The 19561-nt window shown below is 38.9% G+C and overlaps 1 protein-coding gene across 5 annotated transcripts in view; it reads right to left on the minus strand.

Annotated features, from left to right (window-relative positions):
• PRKAR1B (protein kinase cAMP-dependent type I regulatory subunit beta) overlaps positions 1 to 19561 on the minus strand; it is a 110405-nt gene that overhangs the window by 73585 nt on the left and 17259 nt on the right. For all 5 annotated transcript variants that reach the window (XM_069810189.1, XM_069810193.1, XM_069810191.1 and 2 more), the window contains exon 4: positions 16553 to 16644. In XM_069810189.1, coding sequence (XP_069666290.1) covers positions 16553 to 16644 — 92 coding nt within the window. The remainder of the gene's footprint in view (positions 1 to 16552; positions 16645 to 19561) is intronic.

Here is a 19561-nt window from a genome sequence, read left to right on the forward strand (position 1 = left end):
AGCCTTTTCTCTCTTAAGATGCAGCACCTCCACAGCAAGATTTACATTCACACAGCATTCTGAGGAGTTTTAACATAAATACATATTTTGACAACTTTAAGCCTAACCAGTTTGAAAATTCAGCTAAAGTGCTTTTAAGAAGTACTGCAGGTACGTAATATATCATATGGGGTTAGCTGAGACAAAGGTTTAAATAACAGCACCCTTGAGAAATTCTGTAAGATGGGTGCAGGTTCAAAATATATATTAGACTCACCTATAATCTCACGTGTGTAAATAATATGAAAAGCTACTGAGATACGTGCAGTAATTCCAGTGTAAAACAAGATCAGCATCAAGACCACTGAAGATTTCTCAACCACAAAATTACACTGCTACAACGATCTTCAAAGTCAGTTGCAATACACCTATGAACCATCAGATAGAAGAGCTAAGACAGAATGCAATATGAAAAGGTCTATGAGAGATAACGCTTTTCTTGTGTTAGTTCATCTCTTGCTTTATACAAATCTCTGACCTCTTAAAGCAGACTTCTGTTTACACACTGAAATATAGGCCTTCATTTTTTCACACACAATAAAAATTTCAAGTAATTTGTATACTTATGGCAATCTCAGTTTTAGCCTCCAGGGGTTAGGGCTTGGAAATGTTTTTACTGCTTCCATTTTCTTTGTTACTTTATAATTCTCCTTTTTAATAACCTTGAACACAGTGACCCCAGGTGGCAGATACAACGATGGCTGCTTTCAGAAGCGGAGCCAGACCTTCATATTTCATCACAAGGCTGAGAAGTCTGTGTCCTAACGCAGAGTCCCCAGTGCCAGTCCAGGACAGCTCGGTCCCTGCTATGGGACTGGGGAAGGGTTCATTCCAAGATCGGTAAAAGTCCTTACATGACAGAGCAATAGGTCCTGTTAAGGTTTTTATCTCAGAACAACCATTCCCCATTTATGCATGGAGGTTTCTCTAACAATGCAGCCTTCAGCTTTACTTGAGTGCTGGAAGGAGTCCAGCAGCACAAACCTCTATATCTGGGCTAATTCAGGCTGCTGAGAAGCCAGGTGAGGTACCCAGCACAGATCCTCACACTGCCACAGCCAGGCAGTTGCTTTGCCCTAAATCAACCATTTAGGTAGTTCTGTACTACCAGCTTGCCCTGTAGACATGCACAAAGTTGCTTATCAAAATGAGACATAGGTCTAGATCCAACAAAAAATGTTAAGTATTCTCCAACACCTTGATTTTAATAGGACTTAGGCATCTTAATGCCTTTCTCCATGCCTCAGCTGCCTCATTTCACTGTTCAACTGCCTCAACAGCTTACTGTTTTTTCTCATTATACTGCCTGGAAAAAAATTCAGCTGCAAGAAGTCTGCATTTTGTGACCAACAGTGTAAAACAGCATTAACAGTAGGCAGACGACTCACAGTAGCTTTTCCATCTTTAAGAACCTGTTTTATTTCACAGGTAGAACAGATCAGTGAGTCATCTCTGTTCTGGTACAAGCCACACAGCAGCCAGAGCATCTGTAAGGCTTTGTTCAGAGACTGCACTCCAGAAGAGAAAAGCGTGCTTTAGAGTTGATGTAAACAAATTAATTTAAGTGTAAAGGGAGACTTTTCAAGCTGCTCACCAAAAAAAAAAAGCTGCCCAACACTATTTATTACACGGTACTTTAATTTGTATCAATTAGCCATCACGTTCATGTACAGCATTAATTAACTTCATGTGTGTGATTTTTAGTCTTGAGCCAAACCAGCTCTGAGAGGGAAGGAAGCACAAGGTATGCCAATGCCTTTCCAGTGAGAATGCTCACTGATTGCTAAAGAGCTCCCTAATGACAATGAAACTATCCTGCCATTGCCAGAGGGTGTCACTACGGCACTAGAACAAAGCAACAAAGCAAATAAAATGGATAAACAAGAAATGTGAAGAAGCTCAGCAGAAATAAGCTCTATGTAACCTTCACATGAATTGTTCATCATTTCACCCGTGGGCTTTAAGAACAGGGTTCTGGAGTCTAAGAACAATATAGCTCTATTTTCTTTTCCTCCCTGTATCTCTTATGCTCTAATCTGATTTCTAACACGAAGTATTGGAAGGAAGAAAGGAACTACCTATTAGAGCTGTTTGCAGAATCTCCATTGTTCCCACACAATTTAACCTTGTTTTCCATGAAAGCATCCTTTGAAAATGAAACCATTCTCAGTGCACATCATTCACATTCACAATAAATGTATTCGTCAGGCAATTGTTTTAATAGGAAGTTGCTGCAAAAGAAATCTAAATTTTCTGACATAATGATATATAGCCCAGCTAATTAAAAAGAGTCTACACTGAGCATATTAAAGTGAAGATCAGATCTCAAGTGCTGAATTTGGCTAAAATCCTAAACCAGAAAGGGAAGAAAGTCCCAAAGCCAAAGAGCACAGTAAATGAAAACACTCAGAAGCCAGTGAAAAAACCCTACAACATAAGGAAGATCCCAAGGTGCACTAAATTAGTAGGTTTATTGTCTTTCTAGTCTAAATGCAGTTTACTTACTACCAAAAAAATGCGAGGAGTCAGATGACCATGAACCTATATAAATATGGTATATGACAGCCAAGAAAACTTGATAAATGTTGGAATCTATGAAGAACTCAATTAGGACATGTATGTAAGGGATCAGACATTAAAAAGGTGTGTGACTGCCAGTATCAGAGGGTGGGGTGAGTGTGAAAAGGAGAGCCTGAAGTCCCAGACGCCACAACACATTGCCCAAGCAAGTGAGCAGCTTTATTTCAGCTATGTTTTAGGACCAGGGTAAACCGACTGACATTGCTGAGGACAGTTTTCATTAGGAAGGGCTGTTTCCGCAAAGTGCTGCAAAGCTCTTGTCAACCTGTCAAGGAATCAAATCCTGTGCTCTAATAATAGAACAATAATTTCATATTCTTGGAAATAAGTTCTAGTCAAAGCACGGGATTTAATAAATAAGAGATTAAATATAACACACGACATACCATTAAAGAACAGCAAGTAAACCTGGATGAAACACAACTTATCACTATTTTAAACCAAGTTTCTAAAAGCAAAGGAGAATCCGCATGGATGTTGTAACCGTGTTGCAGAAAGCAGCTGTACGAGGAACACGGGTCAACTGTGGTGATGAAACTGTGAGGACTTGAAATCAGGGCACCACTACAATATTTTAACATAGCAAATCCAGTCTATCGTGGTGAAGGTTCAGTTGTCTGTTCTGGGAATTATCAGGATGTCAAAAGGCCAAGGTCTGTTACTGGATATTAAAAAGTAATTCCCATTCACCTCCTAAGATAGTGATGTGCCTCTGCTAGGGAAAAGAAGAGCGAGCATTTCAACGTCTTCTTACAAATCTTTTAAACAAAGAATTTAAAAAGTAAAAATTAAATTCAGAAAATATGTAAATATGTTGGTTTGTTTCTCTTGTTTCTCCTTGACTTTTCCTGACAAATAGATCCCACAGACTATCAGACATATGAAAAATACAAAGATGTGGAAACCTGAGCTGGAATTTGGCTTAATGACAGCAAAATGGAGAGAGGGCTGTCAGGAGATCTAGCCTTAATGTGGGCCCTGTAGTAACTGTAAATATAAAATAGTCTACCAGGACAGTAAAGTGCTTTCCTATTAATGAGAATTAAAGCTCTAGATTGCACAGTTTATTCTGCTTACCTCAATTATAACATCTGGAAAATCTTTCTATTTATCTCAGCCTTTACTCTAGGACATTCATTCACATTAACAAAGAACTTTCAAATCCTCTGGGGTCATGATATAAATCTACTCTTTCACACAGTCATATCCACAAACAGAAGAATAAACTAAACTTGATTCTGCAAACAGTGATGATAATTGCCAATCAGATGGCACAGGATCAGGACTTAGGAGTACAGGGTACAAGAAAGTAGGTTATATGTGATGAGTAAAAGAGTTTTTATGAGAAGCCATCACTATGCACTGCTTGGAAATACTGAAGTAAATCACTCAGGAGCAAGCTTGAGCCAGCATGGCTCTTTGGGCAAGAAAACACAGCATTCGGTGCTGAGACACCAGTCTCATCTTCTGATCAGCAGCACCCTGCATAAAGCAAAGTAGAAGGCTCGGGGTACCACTTGCTGCGTGCTTCACCTTCCCCATCAGCGGCAAGATCAGTCATGCTGTGCAGCATTGAGTTAACCAAAGAACAGATGCTAAGGCAACTACAGCTTTCCTAATACCTAACTACTAACACAGACTACAAAATCTCAGAGGCTCCTGAATAATATCTCATCCTTTGTAATTGAACTAAAACAACAGTTTAGCAAGAGACCTAAAATGTGCCTATTTCAGGCGTCCAAAAATCAGTCAGGCTCCAAGTCATAACAGCTTGGCTTTCAGGCATACCGAAGTCATACAAACATTTTGTTCACAAGAGATGGTTGCTGACTCTTTGTTAAGTGAAATAAATTTTCATGTCGTCACATTTTGCCATCTTTGAAAAAAAAGCCCACAATATTCTGGAGCACTTCAGAAAGTGCTGCAAGAACTAGCAACAGTGGAGAGCCAAGCCTGATCTGAAGGCTTCATGCAATGGAAAATCTGCCACATCCTGAGCTAATTTAAATTATGGATCAGTTCCCTGATTACTCTAAAAGAAAAACCTAAACTTTTCCAGTCTGAGTGTGCCCAACTTCAGCCACCAGCTTTTGGATCTCGCATGCCTCTGTCTATTAAAGACACCGTTGCTATCACCCACCTTTCTTTTCCAGACATGATCAATTCACCTTCATTCTGCTTTGTTAAACTAAATACACTCTCCACATACAAAACTTGGAAGATGCTGAGTGCCTTAAAATAGCATCCAATGCTGTTTTCTGGATACATGCTATTATATTTTCTATTTAATGCACCACGCGGAGGAGTGTGTTATACTTTTCTAATGCAAATTTCATCTGTCAACAAGCATGTCTTCATATTGCTTATAAATCAGAAGTTGAATAAATATAAAAAATAAAATCCCTACAAAGAAAGTGATAGTTTTGTGAGGTTTTTTTTTTAATTTCTGAAAGCAAAAGGCAAATTGAAAACCCAATTTATTTTTCTGGCTTTTTTTTAAAGAAAAACAGAGAGAAAAGGAATCTGACGGTGCCAAAGGGTTAAAGTATCCCATTTCGGGCAGTCTGAATATCTGAATTTAGCAGCTGACAGTGCATGGTGTGTCAGTCTCTTACAGCTGTTCCAGTTGATTCAAAGACCATCTTTGTTTCTTGAAATCTTAGCAACTGTTACTTTTTTCCGAAGACAATGATAGACCAGCTGTTACCTCACAAGATGCGATGTACTTCAGGTCAAAGTTTTTAGTAAGGAACTTGTAAAACAAGAACTAAATCATTGTTTGGGTTTGTCAGATTTTTTTTCATTAAAACAGAATTAGCAGCCTAACAGTCAAATAACTTACACTTGGTATTTGCATTAAGTGCACTGGAATGACAGAGAAATTTCATCTGGTTGTTGAGCTGAATCCTCTTTTTCTATAAGAACAAAACCCACCACTAAACCGTGTAGTGTTATAGATTATTTTTTGGTTGGGTTGGTTTCTTTCTGTCTTTCCAAATGCAGTGTTACTAAACAGATGTCATCTCATAATGGAAATGCACAGGTCTAACCATTCAGAACATAAGATGGGGATTTTCAAGAGAACCTTATAGGAGTTAAATGTTCACTTCCCACTATATATCAATCAATGTGAATATCTAGTTCCTTTAAGCTCTTTGAACATCCTCTTCTAAATGCATAACTAAGCAACTTAATCGTACAGTCGATCCTCCAGTACCGGTACTGGTAATATTCCCACTTGAGGACATGTAGGCTTTCAAAGCCAGTCAAGGTTGCAGAATCAGTCACCTAATGAAGACTTATTAGAGTAGGAGTAACTGTTGACAGGTTACCTACGACCCTTGGGGGGGTTGGAGCGGGGGGGAAGCATGATTTTAAGGAGCCTTAGTTGAAATACACCCTTGTTTGCCCATACACAAAGACAAATTACCGCTTCCAGCTGCTCTGATGCAGAAGACAAAGACTTGCTAAGACGAGTGGATGTTCTTTTATTCAACCTTTGTGTTTAATTCTGGAAAGCCTTAGCATTGAGTAATGCATTTTCAGAACCATTGCCAGCTAATTGTTGTGTACAGAAGCACACAAAGGCACGGTCATACATACTGCAGTGGTAGAAAAAATTTACAAGGCCTGTTAAATTTGGCAGTGGTCTTATTTTTTCTATTTTATAGAGAGAGAGGTAAGTTTAGACTTAAGATTTTTTCATGAGCATGCATGAATACTATTTGTCTTAGGCTATTTTTTCTAGATCTAAAAAGGATTTATGCAAATTACTTCTCCGCTTTAACTCTGTTTTTCAGAATGGGTGACATACTGCCCATATGTAAACCACTACTTTATGCAGAATTAAAAATAACTACCATTAGGAACGGCGCCGCTAGTATTTGTGATGAAGAATATAAACTGTCTAACAAAACACTGAGGGTGAATCACAACCTCTAAAAAGCTATGAACTGAGAGTATTTGTTTCTCAAGATAAAATTATCCATAAATACCAAATGTGTGTGCTTTTAGTTATGTTTAAGAGAATAACCTATCTACCAGGCCAAATACTGACAACACAAAAAGTACATCCCTAGTACAAAGTCTGTACGCTGTCAGGCTGTTGTAAAGGGATTGATACTAAAGCAGATACAATCTCCTGATGACTGCTGGGAGCAGAACTTTGCATAACTAATTTAAAGACTGCTGCCTGCAGGCACCACAATGGTAATTAAAGACAATAATTCTTGGATAAATGAGATGGATGTACTGGAAAATATAGTCAGTGTTAAATTCATGGCTAATCCTTGAATGGAGAATTGGATCATTTATTTTCCAAACGGCTGGGCAATTCTACCTGGTTTCATTTCCATCTCTGCTGCCAGATGACTGTTGCCTCCAAAACCCATAACTTTTTCTAGTTTAAGTAGTATTTCACATTGGCAAGTTCCAATTCAGCAGGACTGAATGTGCTTCCATTTAAACACATGAATAGTTCCTTTGACATCCATAGCAAGTCAATGGAACAACTCACAGTTAAACATGCACTTTTAAATACCATGCTGAATCAAGGCCATAAACAAGGCATAAAAGGCACAAAGAAAAACTGGATTGCCAGGCAGTTTACCTGGAAAATACCTTGGTGTCATCCGAAGAAGGAAAGTCTTGTTTAGCATGCCTTGGTTGATTTGAGAGATGAGTTTCCTCTTCTTGGCTGCTTACAAGTAGAATTCAAAGGACAGGCTAATCATCTAATATGAAAAAAATCTGCCACACAGAGACCAGTCTCTTTAGTACCAAATCTGTTACACATACATGTAACTTGTGTACATACATCTCCTCTGCCCCCAAGTTACCACAGTCTATTGACCATCTCCTGGAGTTCCAGCACAGGTGGGACATTCATGCCTCTACAAATCTTCACGGGATGGAGCCTGCCCCACTGTGCACCCTGCACAAAGTGCACTGGTGTGATGCTGTCATCCTTCTCTCTCTGTTGCTACTCCCAAAAAGGAGGGAAAAGAAACCCATCCAACAATTTGGTCACAAAAAATCCTAATATAACCCAAGGAAGTCATGTTATTGACTCAACAAAGCCCTCCACCCCCCACTCTGCCATGCCTTGCTGTGCAATTTCTGTCTCATCTTATTCTTTCTTTTCATCTCTCATCTTCTGAGTAGCTTAGCTCTACATTTTGAGCATTCTTGGCAAGGAACAATAGCTCATTACAGAGGTATTCACACCATCTATTTCCATCGTCTGACTGTCCAATGACTAGTAAGGGAAATTAAGGTGCAGTTTTGCCATAACTTAATTTGATTTCGGTCGCTGCTGCTGCCAAAAGGGAAGGTCCTGCCCTGCCCTGCCCTCTCCTCCCTTCAGCTAGCCAAAGTATTTCTGCAGCCAGGTAGGGGGTGGGAGGAAGGACCTGATCTGACTGAAAACTAACCCTCCAGGGGAGGATCACTTTTCAGAGAGCTGATCTGGCTAACCTTGACCATGAGAGCAATAGGAACATGAAGCCAAGATTTGGCACTCACTGTGTTACTTCCTCCTTTGGTACCAGCTCAGAATTTGGCTTAAATCAATGGTGAAACCATACCCTGAGGCTCTTAACTGAGGTGTTTTGAGCACCAGCTAACTTAGATGCCTACAGCAGGCAGAGTAAATATCCCCCCTTAACATCCATGTGGTTTTAGCACAACATGGACTCCAGGAGATACAGAAATACTAATGCAGTATCATGGAAAGGGCATTTTTCTTGCACTGTTCTGCACACCGTAGGCATATATGAAGCACAGGCAGAAGCCAGATCTGTGTTTGTTTTTCAACAAAAGAGTTAAGTTACAAATGCAAGGAAAATACAGGATGTGTAATGACTATGTCATAGCTGTGGCATCCTGTTTCTAAAATATCTTGCTCCTGGATGGTGCCGTCTTAGGTTTCTTCCACATGTATGAGGCTTTCCAGCTGGCCTGCAGCCAGTGCTTTAATAAAACATGGTATTATGCAGAAGTGAATAAAGCTTATAGCAATAATAATGTCCTTGAAATTCACTAATCACCAGAAGTTTCACGAACATTTTAATATGAGATCAACAGGACAACAACTAAAATTCATCTGTTAGCTATGGAAAACCACTTTCCTCATGTTAGACTATGCCTGTACTAAAAAAACTACCCAAATCATTATTGACCTGGATAAAGAGTATGTCTTCTGAATTTGAAGACAATACCTAGCTGTAAAAGAGTTGCAAGCACTTCAAAAAACAACATTAGGATGTAAAATTATTACAAATTGAAGAAATGGTCTGAGAAAAAAGATATGCTTTCAATAAAGACACAACAGCTAAGTATATTTGGGTAGGAATAATCAATGGTGTAAATACATGGTGAAGATTCACTGCTAAGGTAGCATTTCTGCAGGAAAGGATCCAATGATTCCAGTGATCACATGCTAAGTAGGAGTCAACAATATCTTGTTGCTGTGAAAAATATAAACAAACAAGAAAGAAGTGGACCAAGTGGAGAAAGTTGAGAACAACAAAAATGGTCAGTGGTCTGAGGAACCTGGTCTGCAAAGGAAGATGGGGAGAATTGGATTCATCTAGCTGAGAAAACAGAAGATCTGTGAAATAACAATAACCCTTCAAATAGGTTAAAAAAAAGAGAAAAGAAAAATGTATAGAGGAAGAATACACCAGTTTCCCACTACTGAGGATCCAAGAATTCCAAAAATAGAGCTAAGAGACTTCTTCCATCCAGAGGACAAACTAAATTATGTTCAAAGAGATTTGCCTAACCTGTTCTTAACAATTATAGATTCTACAAGCTGTTGAAGTATCTTTACCACTAGAAATTATTACCACGTGTCTAGTTTACATCCATCTTGTATAATTTAAGCCTAATTCTGATGTTTTGTCTTCACAGAACACAGATACCTGATTACTCATTTCCCTTCTGTGGCAGCCCTTAATTCAAGTTAAGAATGTTATTGTGTCTCAATGCTGAGGAAATCTTAATTTGGACACTAATGTCTTTCAAATAGCATATGTTTATGCCCAGTGAGTCCCTATAGGACCCTACTTTGCCACCGGTCACGGCTTACAAAACTGCCTGAATTGCAGAACACAGGTTACTTAAAATACCTTTGTAATAAGGTAGCAGAACATTTTTCTGAAATGCTAACAGCAAGATGATGGTATCTACAACTTGCCTCCAATTTTACCTACAGTATCACAGCAGCATGTGCTCTCCACAATGTTTGGGAGGATGTTGGGAAAAGGGTAAGAATTTTTGCTTGAGGAAAGCTCTTGGTTGGCTTGCATGCCCAGTACAAGTGCCAATTTTCATCTTTACGTCTTGGCCGTGACAAGCATAGAAAATAAAAAATGCCCTTTATTCTCATACCTTTGCCATGCAGGCAACACACAAGAGTAAATGCAATGCTGTATGTTGCTGTAATAAATGCAGCAGTTTTTTTTACTGTTTAGTTCATTTGTTGTTGCTTTTTTTGCACCTTTATAAAAGCTCAATATTCTAGTAAAAGCATTAAATACAATTTCCTGACTCTGTTTCCAAAGCAGTCTCACACCAGTATACTGTTCAAACAAACCAGTTTATTATTAATCCAAGTAATAAAATACACAAAAGTATTCTGAAAGCTGTTGTAGGCATTACAGCTGCTTGTACATTAGTAATAAAGAATAAATGCTTGTAATAATTATGACATTAGCGAAAATGCCAAAAGTGGAGTCTGGAAGTGCATGTTAAATATTTATCTACTCTCTTTACTCCTTGATGAACAAGTTTTACATAGCTTTTACATACAAGTTTTACCTAGCATTTACATACAGATATGGTGAATGTTTAACCATTCCACTTATTTATGTGGTCAGGAGGCTGCTGAACTTCTGAACAGGGACTGGCAGACAAGGCTTGTGACTCACAGCAGAGCAGACAGGCACTGGTGACATCCTGGAGCAAGGACTGACACTCCTGCTGCTCTCAGTCCTGCTCTCTCACCCACTGGTTCTGCTTCAGTTATATCTCCTTCTCCTCCTTGACAGTCATCAGCTTCGGGTCCAACTTCCATTCCCACAGCAGGTCACCTCTGAACCGTCTCACTGCCCCCGTCTCAGTGGCTGCCCCTGTCCAGTAGAGATAGAACATCCTGTCAATAAAATGATGAAAAAATATCTTTTATTTTTATCCAGAGAACAAAAATGAACAATCTCTTCCTTTTTTTTCCCCCTTTACTCTTCAAGATCATGGCAAAGCCAAGTGGGTGTACTTGTATTCCAGCATTACATGCTGAACCGATAAAAATTCTTACTAGCTACACTGCCAGGTTAGAAGAGATTAGGACAATCAGACTAGCCCCTTGTCACCCATTTTGACTTTATACACCATTTCACAACTAGGAAGCCTTAGAGGTTGTTAATCTGCTGGATATCCAAGAGTGGGAGAGGAAATAAAATGCTGCCAAGTTATGGGTGTAATTCTGTCTTTGCATAGATAGAAATCATTCACTGCCTGCTGACTGAACAAAACCAAAGCAGCAGAGAGGGCATCAGTATCACGCACGCTGCCTTGCTGATTTCTCCCATATGCAAAACTCTTCAGTGTCACAGACGAAAAGAAGGGGGAAAGTTTATGCAAACAGTCTTCAGAATGGATCTGAACCATGAGATCACATTGGAACCAGGAGGGATAAGATCAGCAAAGAACTTCTTCCCCTTATTCAGCCATTAGAATCTATAGCACAGGCCACCTAAGACAACACTTGAATGTTATTAAGTGTAACTTCTCACCAGCATTCTAGAGGGACATTACAAAGACAGATGCACCTTCTGAAATATGCACTTCTGCAAGGTCTGTAATTTCATCTTTTTATTACGTACAAATGCCATAACCAAGGATTTTATTTAATTTTATTTTTTTTTTGCTGGGACTTCCTCCTGGATTACAGGTGCAATGAAGAGCAGAGAAACAAGATGGCTTCTGCTCTCAACTGACATTAAAGACAAACTGTTGCAAAGAACATCATCTATAAAAAATATATTTATGTTTATAATGCAAAAAATCCCTCACAGTTAATGTTGCCATTTCGCTTTTCCCCAGTATAATGAAAGGAAGGGTGAATACCTCTTACCTGGCTGAACATCCAGCTCCACTGATGTTTTCTCTCAAGGCTGTTCATCCTTGAAGAGGCTGCAGAGCAATTCCTAGTTCTTCTGGATGCACAGCCTGCACAGCGCTGTCTTCTGTATCAGAAGTTGTTCTGTGGTGTGAGGAGCATCTTCAGAGTTGTCACATGAGAAGCTGTTTTGCAGGACTGCGCATATATATATATATATATATAAGGCTTTGGTGAGCACCAAGCCAGGACCAGAGTTGCTGATTTTGCAGTGATCATAACTAGCAGATCTTTAGAGTGCTCATTGCCTGGGAAAACTGTCCTCTTGATGGTCATCTCCACAGCTTCTGCATGTTTGCACACCAGTATAAACTATGCTTTTCCAGAAAATTTTGCTGTGGTTACATCTGAGCTTAATTAACATGCTCCACTGCCCACCTAATGAAACCCTTTGAGCAGTCTCTTCTAAGAGTTTTTGAGTGGAGTCACAAAGGAAGTGGAGTACAGCAGAAACACAGAAAGAAGGACAAAACCCCCATGTGAACATAAGCTAGCGAATATGTCATCATATGGGGTAGGAGAAAGGAGGAGAGAGAAGTTAAGAGCACACATGCCTAGGGACCTGCAGGATGATATAACAGCACTATCAAAATCCAAGCCTAACTACCCAGACATTAAATGCATCCTACCTGCAGAGTAAATACATCAAAGCCTGAAACAAAGTGAAAGGGCTTTGTCACACATCCCAACCAGGGAAGCAAACCCTATCAAAGCACATAGGACATAAGGCTACTCTGAGAAGACTGCAACTGCGGCTGGGCTGATAACAAGACAAGAAACAAGGATGGGCCCAAAGGCAGGCACACTGATACACCTCCATGCACTCTCTGCAACTCACTAAGCTGTTTAGTTCATAGTTGAGCCTATCACCCCCTTAACATCCTTCTTTTCCCCACAGCTCATAGATATTTACCCTGTCTGTATTTCACAGAAATTTTTAATATAGTCCAGTATTTTTGTTAGATATGCAATATGTTAATAAACCATCAAAATCAAACTATACCTATTAAAACACAATAAGAAATTAATTTTGTGAAGACCTGATGTTGCTTTAACTTTTTACAGCTAATTTCTCATCAATTCAGACAAATTTTGGATAATGAGTACATGACACATCCACATAAATCTGAGGATTTGCTGTCAGTGAGCGTGTAACAGACCAGCTCTAGGCAAAGGAGGACGCACATAAAATATACATCAGGTGCACATGTGCGGAAACACAATTAAAAGCCACACATTCCTGGTTTTGCAAATAAGAACAACAGCTCCCTTAGAGTTAAAAACACATTTCCACTTCAGATAATGGGCATTTTGCCACTGACTTTGAGAGAACAAGGACCCTACTCCAGAGTTTTATCAAGATCTTATTGAAGTCAGTGGAAAAGTCTCACAAGAAAACAGTGGACTGCCACATCATTTTGCAGAGCTGCACTGTTCTTCATAATATTAGCAACTCTTGAAATGAATGTTTTGGCAAAGGTTGCTGATAACTAGCTCTGCTGCTTTTAGTGCTGATGCAGTTACAGTTTCTCTTTTATTGCGCTTTTCAGTATGATTTTACACCAGACACTCTGTGTATGTGTGTGTGTGCATGTGTGTACGTGCATGAGATAGATGGCGACCCTTTTTTAAGCATGGCACATGAAAAGATGCTATCTAAAATAAGACTTGAACAAAACTATTTCAGACACCAGTGCAAAAAGATACTTGTTTACCTTAACCTCAGTGTGACTTCTCATGCAATTAATCATTCATATGGAATATGTGACACAGAGATAATATGCTACACACTGCCTTTATAAATAAGGGTTTATGTCAGACATAAGGACCTTCACAGCTGCCAAGCAGCAAATGCCACACAAGCCATGTGGACTGCACAGCCATAGAGCTGATTAACATAAATATCTTTTCTGAGAAGAAGGAAAAGTAAATGAGGAATTAAGCCCTGCTAGTCCATCCTTCCCCTACCTGAACACTTACAACTTGGCAAACGGTCAACCACAAAATTAAATGAAACAATGATACTGTCTTCATTGTCAAAAGCACTGAGGAAAATAAACACCAACACCACCAGTGCAGCACAGAAAATTAAATATCCTCACCTAGCTTTCCACCATTCCAAGAGGACAGAACCCAAATGAAGTCATATACCACTTACTTTCCTGAACTACATATCTGCATCAACAAGATGCAAACTAGAAGTGATGGCAATGATATGCTTCAACTTGCTGACTTCTCCACAGTTGACAAACAAAACCAGACAAGGGCAATAGCATGATGTCAAGAGTGAGCTCAGTGAAATGCAAAGAGAGAACAATTTATTCGTTCATTGCAATCCTGTCTGCAAAAGCAGAATGCATGCATCGTTCTGTGAGTTCCTTTTTTTTTCCCCAATGTCATCAATAGCTTGCCATGCTTGTCATGAGGCTTGAATGAGGCACCTAGACACACGCCTGAGCAAGGGAGATGGTGTATAGCTGAATATGTTCCAGTGCACAACCCAGAAACCAAGAAGCTTCTAAATCTTTTGACAGCAAAGGCAGTATACACCTGGTCAAGCCATAGTCTGAGAACTAAAAAAGCAGATAGTCTACAACCCATCTGCAGCGCACACATGGGAATCTGTGCACATCACTCCTAACACGTATCCATAACAGGACAGTCTGGCTGACAGAGGTAAATGGGACACAGGGAATGGATAGGAGAGACCATGACCATGATGTACAATCATCACAGTGCAAGAAAAAGCACTTTTCCTTCAGTTGTTCTCTCTCACCCTACTTTGATAACATATTACTGAAATGTCCCTTTTCCAGCCCTAAAACCTATCCTTTCAGTGCCTGTCATGTTATCATGCTGATGGTATAATTAAGATTAGCAGTTCTGTACAAGAATTCTCTGCTGTGAGTGAAAAAGCTAGAAATGTGCAAAGTTAATCCTCTTCTAATTACTCCAGAAATCTGCATGCTAATTTGATATCAAAATAATTAGGATTGCAAAGTAATTAAACTGTGTAAACACCTACAAGAGGGAGCAAAATTTGCGCACTTGGAATGTGCTTTAACTGAAAGCATTTGAGTAGCCCCACCAAAGGACTGTACTGCTGATGTTCTGCCAGTACTAAAAACGTCAGTGTAGACAAAGTCTTTGTCCTTTCTAACCACAGAAGCACAGAAAAGTAGGGTTGGCAAGGACCTCATGACATCACTTAGCCTACCTGCTGCAAGGCAGGACTGATACTACTTATGTCATTCCTGGCAGGCCAGTCTATTCTTAATGGCCTCAAGTGGTGGAGACTGCACAACCTACCAAAGCAGAGACCTCTTCCTAGTATCTGACATGATTCCTCCCTGCTGCACTTTGAATCCGTTATTCTTTACCCTTCGGCATACACAGCAGTTTATTTCTCATATGCCATTATTCATATCTAATTATAAGCTATTATCACATCCCTCTGCCCCTGACTTTTCTTCTGCAGGCCAAACAATCCCACTCTTTCTTCAGAACTGATGTTATCTAGATCAGTGATCATTTCCACTGCTTTTTCCTGAACTTCCTCCAACTGTTTATTCTTGAAGTGCAGTGCCCAAACGCGACACTGTGTTCCAGCTGAAATGCTTCCAACACCAGGACGTCTTGCATGTTCTCCTGTTTAGTTACCCCAGTAAAATGTTAGTATTTTTAAAACAGCTTGACATTAGTGACTAACGTTCAGACCATGATTAGCAATAAGCTCCATATAGTTTTTCAAAGAACTACCAAAACTGCAAAACCATTTTATAGTTACAAAGATGTTCCTGCCTAACTATACTTCTCTGCACTTGGCTCAGTGACAATCCATCCTTCTTTTACTAGAACATTCTTCAACATGTCAGCCTAATTCTGAATTCTAGGCTTGTCTCTCAATGTTTTAGAAGCCCTTCCCATCCTCATGTCATCTAAAAATTCAACACTTGTACTCTATTCCACCACTGAGGTCATTAATGACAATAATGATGAAAACCAGACCAACCCTTCCCACACTTCAATATATCTTTCCATTAGAATGATGGACCATTGATAACTACTATTTGGTATGGCAATCCAACCAGTTTTGCATAGACTCCATAGTGGTTTCACTGAAGACATGTTTCCCTTGTTTGTTTATGAAACTGTCATACACATTAATGTCAAAACCATTACTGGAAGTCAAACTGTTCGGCCTCTGTTGTGCCTTCCCTAGCTACAAGACTTGCTATTCAGTTGTAGAAAGACATTTTCAAGTTTTTAAAAGTCATGTTGGCTGTTACTGAACTCCTTGGTCTCCTTCAGGTGCTTACATATAATTTGTTTGTTCCAGTTTTTCAGAACAAAGTAATTTGCCTGTAATTCTCTTTTACCTCTTTATAGACATTAGGCTTTTTCTTTCCCACTCTTCCAGCACTTGATCTGTCTTCCCTGAGTTCTCAGAAGTAACTACAAATGCTTCTGAGATTGCTTTAGCCAATTCCTTAAGTAACCTAGAATAAAGTTAATCAGACACAGCTGATTTGAAAGTATTAAATATGTCTGTATACATTCTAACTTATTCTTGCCCTTTTTTAGCTTGTGATTTTACCCTCCATCATAATAACTTAAGTGTGTGTGAGGGTGCATCTAGTATGACTCAAAGGCATCAGTGAGAGTACTTCTGATCCCTGTGTTAAAATTTAATATAATTTCTTGTCCTCAGGTCAAGCTATAGATTCCTTTAAATCATAAAGTACCTCATACCTTCGTTCATTGTCATCAAGATGAGCAAAGAGCACGTTCTTGGAGATGGCCTTTGCCAGAGCAGTCATAGTTTTATAGTCCTTTGGAATAACCTGTATAGAAAAGAACAAAGGGTAATTACATGCCTGGTTGTATTTCTTCATAGATCTTGAAATCTATAGAAAATTCCACTATTTAAGATAATGGATGCAATTTGATTTCAAACACTGAGACAGGTTTAGGCTATAATATAAAGCCACTAGGAAAGTAATAAATTAGTTTTGATAATGTGAGGATAAGAATTTATGTTCTCAATATGACAACCAGAAAAGAAATATAAGATCTGGGATGAGTGAGGAGAAGGATAACCATAAAATACTATAATTAGCAGGTACTGGCAGCTGTGTAGTCTCCTTTCAAATCTTTTGGACTGAGGAAAACATATTTCATATTCTTCTTCCCCCACAAACAATAACAGAAGCAACCTACTTTTCAAACTAGAGAATGAGCAACATTTCTTTAGGTAAAAGGTAAAAATGTGTTGATTACATCATACTTTTCAGTACTGCTCGTGGTATAAGGAGCCAAGCTCCTGAGAGGCCCACCTGGGTCAAAATCCTTCTCGTTTGCCATGAAACAAAGGCACAGGACTTGCATTTGAGAATGAAGAGGCATTTTTATTTGTTAATTGGAGAGGTAGCAAAAGTCCTGTTGTACATGAATTTGTTCAAAATAGTTGTTGAAATTCAGGAGTATGTTTTCATACTGGGTGAAGTTTTTTATAAGACTTTTGCAAGTTAGACCTTCCCTTTTGGTAAGCATTTTGGTAAGATACTAGTAAAGGCACTGTATCTCTGTATTTGCCAAGCATCTTTTTCTGCCGGTCAAAGACTCTGTGATTACGAGAGACACAAAAAATCTGTAACAAGGTTATGACTTGTAAAATATGTTCTTTGACTTTAGTAATGTGATTTTCCTTAATAGTTTCATTATAACAAGGCAGAATCAAGCCTAGCAAAAGTTTTATGTGTTAAATAAACCTTACTCCAATCTGAAAATCAACATCTGTTTGCCTGGTTTAATTATTGTACAAAAAAGGTCTGATAATGGGCATTTATCTTTCACATTTTCTTATGACTGAAATAGTATATCTGTCTTATTTAAGTTACTATGTATGCTGATGTGTAGGTAGTTTCCTTTCCTCATCCTGGAAAGGCAAGATGCTACCCATCAAACCAGAAGAAGGATGTCTCAAATGGGAAAACTGATATAGAACCAGTTCTCACAAAGAATTGATCTAGATTTATTTCAAGGGAAAATACTGCACTGTGAAGACCTAAAGCTAAACTCTGGCTTCAAACATCACTTACTTTGACTGCTATAGTCATTAGACTGCTCAAATTAAGTCTAGAGAAGCGTGTATGTATAAACTGCATATTTGTATCATAATCTAATTTATCTAAAAGTTTAAATTCCTCAATGCTAAATAAAATAAGCATTTGGCCAGTATCTTATTCTTGGTTTTTACCCTATCAAACAAACCCTGGATTGAATTGCAGTCCTGAACCCTTGCTCTATTAAGAATACCCTAGTTGTTCAGCTTACTGCTGATGAGCCAAAAGAGCAGATAATGAAATCACTAAGACATTCAACTCCAACCTTTCTGGCTGAATATGGAATAGCATAGAATTGCATTTCTCAGTCTAAATCTGCAGCAATGAAAGCCACAAGGCAGAGACCGAAGCGGGTCTGTTGGGGCAGGGACACAGGAAACACAGGAGAGATTCTTTAGGTGTCCCAGTAACCAGGCATCTGACCAAAATCAAATGTTAGGAAGAATCACTTGAACATTTCTTACATCAGTCTTCCAAGTAATCACTGAATGTTCTCTTCAAGCCGATAACCCTCTTTACAGCAAGATTCCTATTCTGTTAGTTGTTAACTATATATCAGATGTGTTGACAAATAATTGTTTTCTCTAGTTTCAGGAATGAAGCAATAAAATAACCCTCCACAGAGATCTTCCTTTGTGCTCCTCAGAATGGAGCCATGCCATGTGCTTGCTCAAATCACAAAGCTAAATCTCCTTTGATTTTCTTTCCAGTGACACAACTCATTGCACTGCCTTTAGCACTACTCATGCCACAGCTCACCCCTTCAAGACATCCTTTAAATTGGCTTATGACACAGATGTGTTTCTATCCAACACCTGAATTCAATCCAGCAGTTCTTCCTGGCTACTATCTAAAATTCCATCTGTTTGCAATAGTCTAACACAACCCTTGCCTTGCTTTTTACACTTTTAAATTAGTTTCATAATTTGTCCTTTCAGTGTCTCCCTTCATTTCTGTATTCTACAAATCTCTGTCACAAACACACATCCATGGGATTCACCATGGGATTCATCTGCTGATGGCAGAAAACAAAGACACAAACCCTCCCAGTGCTAGTTCTATATTCCTTGCAGCATCTGTAGCCTGACACAAAACCATCCCCTACATTATTATTATTTAAGCTCAGTCAGTTCCTAGGAAATTAACATCATAACAGCCCTAGTCACAGAACACACAGAATATGATCTGTATTTCTTCTTCTGGTTCTTGCCTACCCATGCTACTGTCAAGGCTTATTGGCATCACTGTTGAAAAAGGAAGAAAACAAAGTTAACTTCAGGTTCCATTATAAACATAAAAGAATTACTCAAGGGTGGGGGAAGGAATATTTCCTTTGATTTACAGAAGAGTCACATGGAGCCCATATTAAGCAGAGACAAATGTGATCTCTTCATGGAAGTTTTTAAGGGGGATATTGCAAGCTGCACAGAAAGAAAAGTGTTTGAAAGTGGCTTTTAAAATATCACGCAAGTTTTTTAACAGTGCAGTGCATTAATAGCTTGACCACAGTGCTGTTAAAATTTACTGTATACTTGCAAGCATTATTTAACCGCCACAAGAATACTCCTCCATACTTGTTTTTAGGATGAAAGGCTCTCCTAATTTCTTGTTTCTTGGGACAGAAATCCCCAGAGCA

The sequence above is a fragment of the Haliaeetus albicilla genome, chromosome 22, assembly GCF_947461875.1.
Source record: "Haliaeetus albicilla chromosome 22, bHalAlb1.1, whole genome shotgun sequence".
NCBI classification, from domain to species: Eukaryota; Metazoa; Chordata; class Aves; order Accipitriformes; family Accipitridae; genus Haliaeetus; species Haliaeetus albicilla.